This window comes from Poecilia formosa, unplaced genomic scaffold (assembly GCF_000485575.1).
Source record: "Poecilia formosa unplaced genomic scaffold, Poecilia_formosa-5.1.2 Scaffold563, whole genome shotgun sequence".
Taxonomy (NCBI): Eukaryota; Metazoa; Chordata; class Actinopteri; order Cyprinodontiformes; family Poeciliidae; genus Poecilia; species Poecilia formosa.
The window spans coordinates 171,720-181,032 of NW_006800502.1; the positions used below are offsets into that span (position 1 = coordinate 171,720).

The 9,313-nt window shown below is 37.8% G+C and overlaps 1 protein-coding gene across 2 annotated transcripts in view; it reads right to left on the bottom strand.

The window, feature by feature from the left end:
- Positions 1–2,259: 2,259 nt before the first annotated feature.
- tex12 (testis expressed 12) overlaps positions 2,260–9,313 on the bottom strand; it is an 8,873-nt gene continuing 1,819 nt past the window's right edge. For both annotated transcript variants that reach the window (XM_016665302.1, XM_007540833.2), the window contains exons 3-5: positions 7,307–7,415; positions 7,069–7,120; positions 2,260–2,423 (exon numbers count right to left, since the gene is read on the bottom strand). In XM_016665302.1, the coding sequence (XP_016520788.1) occupies positions 2,279–2,423; positions 7,069–7,120; positions 7,307–7,415 (306 nt within the window). In that variant the 3' untranslated portion in view covers positions 2,260–2,278. The remainder of the gene's footprint in view (positions 2,424–7,068; positions 7,121–7,306; positions 7,416–9,313) is intronic.

The window sequence follows — 9,313 nt, forward strand, 5'->3', positions numbered from 1 at the left end:
CAACATGGCACCTCATGGCAAAGAACTCTCTGAGGATCTTAAAAGATGAATTGTTGTGCTACATGAAGATGGGCAAGGCTACAAGAGGATTGCCAACACCCTGAAACTGAGCTGCAGCACAGTGGCCAAGATCATTCAGCTTTCTAAAGAGTAGGGTCCACTCAGAATAGACATCGCGTTGATTGTCCAAAGAAGCTGAGTGCACATGGTCAGCTTCACATCCAAAGGCTGTCTTTGAAAGATAGGTGCAGGGGTTCTGTCAGCATTGTTGCAGAGATTGAAGAGGTCGGGGGTCAGCCTGTCAGTGCTCAGACCATACGCCACACACTACATCAAATTAGTCTGCATGGCTGTCACCCCAGAAGGAAGTGTCTTCTGAAATCTGTACACAAGAAACCCTGCAAACAGTTTGCTGAAGACATGTCAACAAAGGACATGGATTTCTGGAACCATGTCCTATAGTCTGAGACCATGATTAATTTGTAATTGGTTCAGATGGTCTCCAGCATGTGTGGCAGCCATCAGGTGAAGAGTACAAAGATAAGTGTGTGATGCCTACAGTCAAGCATGGTGGTGGGAATGCCATGGTCGGGAGCTGCAGGAGTGCAGCAGGTGTTGGGGAGTTACATTTCATGAACACCAATATGTACTGTGAACTATTGAAGGAGAGCATGATCCCCTCCCTCTGGAAACTGGATCACAGGCAGTGTTCCAGCATGATAATGACCCCAAACACACCTCTAAGAAGACCACTGCTTTATTGAAGAGGCTGTATGTAAAGGTGATGGACTGACTAAGCATGTTTCCAGACCTAAACCCAATAGAACATCTTTGGGATGTCCTCAAGAGGAAGGTGGAGAGGTGCCTCTGTGATATCACGGAGCCGCCAGCTCCGTGATATCATCATGGAGGAGTGGAAAAGCGTATCAATGGCAACCTGTGAAGCTCTGGTGAACTCCATGCCAAGGACAGTTAAGGACATTTTGGTAAATAATGCTGGCCATACAAAATATTGACACTTAAGGAATTTTCTCTTAGGGGTGTACTCACTTTTGTTGCTGGTAGTTTAGACATTAATGGCTGTCTATAGAGTTAATTTGAGGGAAGAATAAATTTACACTGTTAAATAAGCTGCACACAGACTACTTTTCATTGTGTGAAAGTGTAATTAGACAGTGTTGTACTTAAATACTTACTTAAATATCTGCAGAAATGTGAGGGGTGTACATACTACTGCCCTTTTAAATGCATACTATTTATTTCCTATTTATATTTGCCTTTTTTCCAGGACAAGAGTACATTCCTTCTGGTTTTGGATGCGAAGACATTCAAGGAGCTGGGAAGGGCTGTGGTGCCGGTGAACATCCTATATGGCTTCCGTGGAACATTCAATAGCACAGCCTAGACCTGTCTTCTTTAATGTTCTAGTCGAATTATACATTTCAAATGACTTCACTACACATTTAATGATCGACTGAAACCCTTAAAGGCTGTTTATATGTTGCATGCTAATGTTTAGCTTATATGACAAAAAAAGGCTTGAGAATGTTGATACTATGAAAGCTTTAAGCACAATGTACCCTGTATTAGTGTGTGTATGCTATTGTGCAACAGGGCATGTGTAATGAAAAGATTACTTAAATAAAAGATGCTGGTTCCGAAAACTCTGCAATAGCAGAATAAATGATAAATGATCACACAGTATATTTCTAAATGCATGAAGCATAAGGAAAAACTTGTGCTTAGGTCCAAAGTGCTTTGATTCACTCATGTTTGACCGAAAAAAGAAGAAACAGGAAGTGATCATTTGAATAAAATGTTTCCCAAGGTCACTCACACCATCCTGGAGCTTTAAAAATTACTTTGGTAATTTTAAAGGAAATACTGTCAACCTGCAATGCTTTTCATAAATTACAGGAATGTTTTCATCTTTGTTTGTGCTTCCCTTTTAAGTATCTGTAGAGAACAAAATGTGTCACTATTTGTAGTGTAACTGCAGCTGGAATAAGTGGAAACATTTTTAATTAATTTAACATTTTATTTCAGCAGAAAGATAAAATAATTTTGTAAACAAATTCTCTGTCATTTATTTACAAAGAAGAAAAATATGTTTCTACATTTCTATATTCTAAGTAGAGATTTAATAAAAAATGTAGGTCTTTTAACACATTTCCTCCTGAACTGCAGACAGGTCACATTTAGTACACAAGCAGGGTGACCAGAGAAATAAAACAAACACACCTGCCTCATCTCCCACTTAACTGGTCAAGCAGCAGATTTAACTCTGCAGTTTATTAGAAATTAGAGCCAAAGTTTGCCTCAGGTTGCTCTTCTTCTCTTTCAGGTATGACTCCAGGTTTCGAGCTTCTGTCAGAATGCCCTCCAGCTCCTTCACCTGTGTTTTGTCTGCTGCTGCTCTCTCACTGGAACAAACCAGACTGACTGTAAAAATATGATCATACTCTGAAATCAGTGAAAAAGTTACACATCCTGACGTTTTATAAGGTGGCACACACTACATGGTCTTCATCCCACGTTTTGAAAAGACACGTTGTTTAAACAATCAGTTGTTTCCTGAACGACTGGTGATTACACACTAAACACCTGGACCAGCTGAAAAATCACAGACTACTGGATCCTTTCAGAATAACGAAAGTTGACAGAGATCATCAAACTCAAACAGTTTGAAGGAACACACACCAATAAGTGGAGGTAATAGAACATATTGGAAAGTAAACTTAGATTATCCTGACTGTATTTGACATTGTTTGATGGGGTTAGAAATGACTCAACATTGACTTTAAACATGTAATCTCTTTTTTTCCACAGCATGAAATTCAGTGCAGTCGTGCGTTTATGTTATGTAGACACAAACTGAGTTTTTTTAAAAAGTTGCCATACAGGCGTTGCCAGGTCCCAGGCTCTATTCAGCAGTTGGGCTGATGATCAGTTTAGACTACCTGACTGCAGGAAGAAGTTGACTACTGACTGACTGTGATAGAAGTTGAGTCGGTTTCCCTCACACACTCACACTCTTCACACCATCTCATTTGGTGCCGACTCACCTGGCAGATTAACCACAACCAGAGACAGATGCAGACTGTCACTGGTGGGAGTTGGGGATAAAATCATGTAGAGCACGTCCAGCTTTATTGTTATTGGACTACATCAGTAAAGAATTTGAGATGAAGATCTGTCATCATCTTCACTGACAGCCAGATGGATAATCTAGCTCAGCATAAGCAAAATGTTTTGGGTTCTTTTATCCCAACCCCTAAGGAATAAGCTAGTGATTTCAACTACAGCAAAAGAGCGCTGCAAGAGGTTTTGCTGGTGCGGGTAGCCCCTTCTGCTAAATTCAGAGACAGAAAGTCTTTTGTCTTTGTCATGACAGGAACATGAGAGTCTGAATGCCTGAAAAAAAATAATGCAGTCCAGATTTATAAGCAGATCCAAGCTGTTTAAGGTTATGATTAACTCTTAAACTTTTAATCATCTGATGTAGGGGTAATCGATATTTCCAAAAAATATCACAATATATATATTTTTAAACTTCTATGACAACATCTCAGACAATATTCCACATTTTCAGCTTTTTCATCTGTTTTTATGATTTGGCCAAACAATTATGTAACTTCGAAACAGTTGCTTTTTTTTAGTTTAATTTATAAACTAAGAAACTATTAGAATAAGAAATATTTTCATAAATAAAATCACATAATATGTTTAGTGCATCAAAGAAAATATAAAATAGATCAAATATAAATGTAAATTAATTATGGCCAACAAAAAGCAGTTTGAAATCAGTTACCAAGTGTAACTAAAAAAATACACAAATAAAACAAACTTGTAGTTCAACTGAACATTAGTTTTAGATGTTAAAAAGTATTTCCTCCTCATGTGTTTAAAGAATGCCTATATTATGTGCAAAACTAAGAATCTTATTTTAATATGAAAAGTAATCTTACTTTTAAAAATGCTCAACACCAAAATACATGTTACATTAAAAAAAACCTGCACACAGTAAAAGCTTGTGTTCATATCCTAATGATCTGGAACTCATTTTAATTTCTTCCATCTGCCACAGAAATCTCCATTGAAGTAATAAATTAAATGGAATTGAAGTTATTAATTCAATTAATTAATAATTAATTGAAGTTATTCATTTCATTTTTAGCTTTCATATTCCCACAACTGCAACCACCTCCCACCCCCAAGTCCGTCTCTCCTGCTCTTCCTCCAGCTGCACTGTTTGCTTTGCTTTACCAACAGTGAGCAAAGTTTGGTTAAATTTTTTCCTAAAGGAATATCTGATTCAGGACACAAAGCAATAAGCACTTTAGAATCCTGTTTCTACCGATTCGTTCTCGATCTAGGAAATGTGATTATCTGCAGCTAGCTGGCAGCTAGCTAGCTTCTTCTATGTTCTTGAGTAGTTATCGTAAACTTGTACCTGCCCTCAAAAAATGACAAAATGGACAGAAAAAGTTTCTTCTATCTCATATATTTCAGTGAACCTGAACTTTGACGTATTTATTTACTTTTTAGGAAGACGTCGGTGTTTCAGAAAGTGTTTTTGCCATAGGTGACCGGTTTGTTCTTTCTGTGTGGATAGGAGAGATGAGCAGAGGCAGAGCTGAGTTGCAAGTAACCAGGTAACAGTGGGTGCGGGAGCTGCAGCGGCCAAAACACTACATTTTTCCCTTATTGCTGATATCAGCTAATTCTATGAGATTCGGTCCAGTTCAGAGTGTGGACCAGCTTTATCAGCTTCTTATTTGTTTTAATTGCAGTTGGCAAACAACTATAGAAACAGGTCAGGCTCAGTTAAGTGACATCATCATTTGATATGGCTATATTAATTTTTTTCACCAGTGTCAAAAAGTCCACCAGTATTATTGTAAGCAAGACGATGAACAATCTCAGTTAAAATGCCGTTTTCAGTCATTTGTCTGCTATTCTATTTGCACTGTCTTTTCTAGTTCTTTTTTTTTTCTTTTTGCATTTGAAGCTCACTGGTTATGATCTCCAGCAAGGGCGCCATCAAGAATCTTGGGCCCCATGACAAAAATTAAGATGGGCCCCCCCTGCGCAGCTGCTGTTACAATTTTTTGAGTCTATGTGGCCCATCAAAAGCATCACAATTTTTAAAGGCTTGCAACTGCCTTGCTTTCTTTGGTTCAATACTGATACTAGCACAATATTCACTGCTAGTGAATTTTACATGAAACAGTCTGCATACAGTATGCAAGTAGTTTATTTAAAATTTTTCTATCAGTTTTAGATTACTGAAATGTTTCTCTCCACATGCAACAGTCATAGGCAACGTGCAAAATATATGAAGCAATCCAGGCTTCTCATAAAGTGCTAAATAGTTGCACTTTATTTAAGCTGCAGTATATAAATTTATTAAAAAATATGTTTTCTCCATATCTGTTAAAGCTGACACCATGTCGTGACAGTTTGTTACAAGATATGTAATCTGTGAAAAAAATCAATCTCCTCCACCTCGACCCTGAACTAATTCATGGCTAAAGTAATGCAATGTTCTGGCCAAAAACAACCTATCAGAACCAGGAGGAGGATCTTAGTGCTGTCAATCAACCTCATTCACTCACTTCTAAATGTGCTAATGGTGGAGAAACATTGCTAGCTACAGAATAGCACAGGGCAAGGGAAGGGAGGCTGAGCAGCCACACGAGATTGTGATAATCTCAGTAATTACAATTTTAACAGATATGTAAAAAAATATATATATTTTTATAAAAGTTACATACTACAGCTTTAATTTCACTGTTAAGTGTGGTAAAAAGTACAGGGGTAAGTTAAATATATGAATATGTTGGTAATTTATTTCCTTCGCTCATTGAATGCCAGTGAAATGGAGGCAAACAATAATATGTAGTTATGCTAACTATGCTAAATGGTTCATAATCTCACTGTCACGATCCGTGTTTCGGTGTGTTTATTTTTGAGTTTTTTCCTGTGTAGTCCTGTTCCTGTGAGTCTCAGTCCTGTCCTCGTTGATTGCTCCCCAGGTGTGTCTCATTCCCCTGATTACCCTGTGTGTATCTAAACCCACCTGTTGTCTGTGTTCCTCGTCGGGTCCTTGTCGTTTGTCTCATGTCTAATGTTGTCGTCGTCGTCGCAGTTGAACTGCAAAGTCCTGTGTCGGCCTCAGCTCTAGTGTTTTCAGTCTCTGTAGTCAGTTGCTACCGGCATCTAGCTGTGTGCTTGCCTCTCGCCGTGCTGCCTGTCTTGGACTGTTTTTGAGCTTTATCTCTTCATTTAACCATCATCTTCATACCTGGGTCTCTGCGTTCTCTCCTCACCACCTACCACACCACCTTATGACACTCACACAGTCTACTCACCTCTCTTGGAGAAAAACTGGGTTACAAATTGACACTCTTGTCTTTTTCTCTCTCTATCTTTATTTTTTTTGAAAACCTGACTTTATAATTTTCCTTAGCAGCATAGTACCTGCCACATTTGTTCTTGTCTTCTACTGACTGCTGCTGTCAGTAGAAGACAGCAGCAGGTGGGGGAATCAATACAAATATGAATGTGTGCCTTTTGGTCTGGGACTGGTCTTGTAACATTTGATTTTTACTGCTAAAAACAATTTTAAAAAACACAATATGATTGATTTTATAATTGACAGGGCCCAATTTTTTTTTACTTTTATGAACAACAACAAAAAAATTTGTGGAGGGTCCCTTTTTCGGTCAGGGGCCCTTGTAATTGTCCTAACTTTCCCCCCCCATACAGCGCCTCTGATCTCCAGAATGCAGTTTGAATATTTGCAATTTCTTCACTGGTACTGATATTTTTTTGCATAATTGTATCTGACAGTTAAAATTGTGCCAGTGCTTGTGGTCAAAAACTGTGTTGAGAAAGTGTGACGTAAACACTACCATTGGGGTGGTTAAATGCAACACTCTGTGGTCTCCAATGCAGTCAGGCAGTTGCATAGCTAATCACCAGACATCCAAAAACAAGCTATCATAACCCTCAAGTTCCAAGGCAGAGTAGCATGATTAAAAACTGGAATAGCTTCAGGATTACCGTAAAAGGTCAGTAAAGTTTTTGAGCAGCATGCTGATCTCTCTTCCTGCACCTGGAGCAAGAAACAAAATGTCACATAATAGTAATATGTCCGTTCTAGTAATAAAAATGAACTACTACATGTTTTAAATATGTTTTTCAGCAACTGTAAGTGATCTAAGGTTAGTCTAGACTGTGACATCCTGTTTGTTTTACACATATTAAAAGCAGCTTTCTACTACTTGTGAGAAAGGGATACCTGCAGCTGTGGAATCAAATGAACCGGCTGATTTCAGAGTAGATGCTTCAAAATGAGCTTTTTTCTTCTTTGGTGGAGATTTGTCCCGATATGAACGTGGACAATCCATCTGCAGCAAGGAGAAAAGATGAATACTTAAAGCTTGTCATGGCAATTTTGTTCCTCTTCATCTGTCACTGTATCATCTGTCAAACATCTGAACACACGTTAAAAACAGATTTCTCAAAATGGAATATCCAAGGTAAAATGATACATGGTTTTGAAAATGTTTTACAAAAAATAGTGAATGTGTGCATTGTATTCACATACAACACACCCTTTTAATCGAATACCTCGAAATAAAATTATCTCTCCCCCTCACCACTGCACACCATTTTCTACCTCGTTACATGCCTTGTTTAAAGCGAGCGACACCAGAATATCTTGACCTATGCATGTAACCCCTAAGGCAAGGGTGCCAAACTTTTTGAGACCAAGATCTACTTTTTCTTTCACCAGCCAGCAGAGAGCTACCACAAGACACAAAGTTATGAATATTGTAAATGAAACTCTATTGACTTATTTTATATGGAAATATACATCAGTTACAGCAGACATATTAAAGTGGTCGAAAATCTAATGCAGTTTCTTCCTCATAGAGATTTCTGATACTAGAAGGAGATTGCTAGTTTCTCATAGCAGAAGCTGGTTGGAAACTTTAGGCCAGCGGGTGTCAATATGGTAGATCTGAAATTTAGGTTTATAATTTAAATGTGAGAGACAGCAGACTAATAGGAGGAACCAAAGAGAACTTTTAAGATAAAAGCACATCTTCTGAAATGAGCAACTCAAAACCACTCCTATTTTTTTACTTATTGTGTACTTAGAGATTACGTTAAAAACATAACATTCAGTTTGCTACCATACTTTGTTTTCAGGCTTGATGTTTATTTTGCGATTATCTATAAGCGCTCGCCTGAACACAGCAGTGGTTGATCAGCTGTTTTAAACTCCTGCTCTGCCAGTGAAGTCAGAGAATCGGTCTGTGGGTCGCCTTTTTTTTAATGGAATCGAAACGCACAGAACTGTCCAACACTTTGTTGGAACAATAATTACTGTCATTATTATTTTTATTGGGTCATTAATTTGAACATGTTTTGCTGGGTTCTTTTTATTTTTAATAAAGTTACAAACGTATTGGATCTTAGTGAATATTTTTGATAAGTGCGTCAGCAGAGGACCTGCTGGTCTCAGCCTCCTGGCAGCGTCAGTTTGTCTCTTACTGCAGAAATCAACTCAAAACCTTCCAGAGATTGACTGGCCGACCGTGATCGACAAATTGACCACCCCTGCTCTAAAGCATTCAAATACTGCATAATGCTCAAGTGAATGCTAGTAAATTGCAAGCCGCATCTCTTTGGTTCCGCTATCCAATCTGCATCCACTGAAAATACACCCTTGCAAGGTACAGTGTTTATCAAAGAGCTAGAGTTGATTCAAGGGGCCAAAATATAAAGATGCCTGACACATATTTTTTTAGACGCAATTTTTATTTGTAACAACTTTTGAAAACCTTGTATCCTTTTCCTATAATTTTAAATAGTTCTTCATGCTGGTTTGTCACATAAAGAGTCAATGAACTTTGTAGATGTAACAAAATTGCCAAGATGTAAGAAGTTGCATGAACATACTTATTTTATCCATCCATTGTCCATACCTGCTTGTCCCTGTATGAAATATACTCTTTCATGAGAAACTATCTGCCATGTAGAGACAACTTATTAATAGTGCTGCAACTCTTAGAAGGTGAATTGTATGCCTTTTTCCAGCTGTTCACTCAGTAATTCTTTTGTATTTGTGTCTCCTTTTTTGTCTGTCATGGAGAGGTTGTGTAATATGTGGCATATTGTGACATAAGTAGTTAGAATTCCTGATGTCCCCTTTCCTCCTAATAAAAAATATAAATAAAACACTTATTTAACATTTATCATTCCAAAAAAATTCAAATTTATTAGAATATTAGAAATA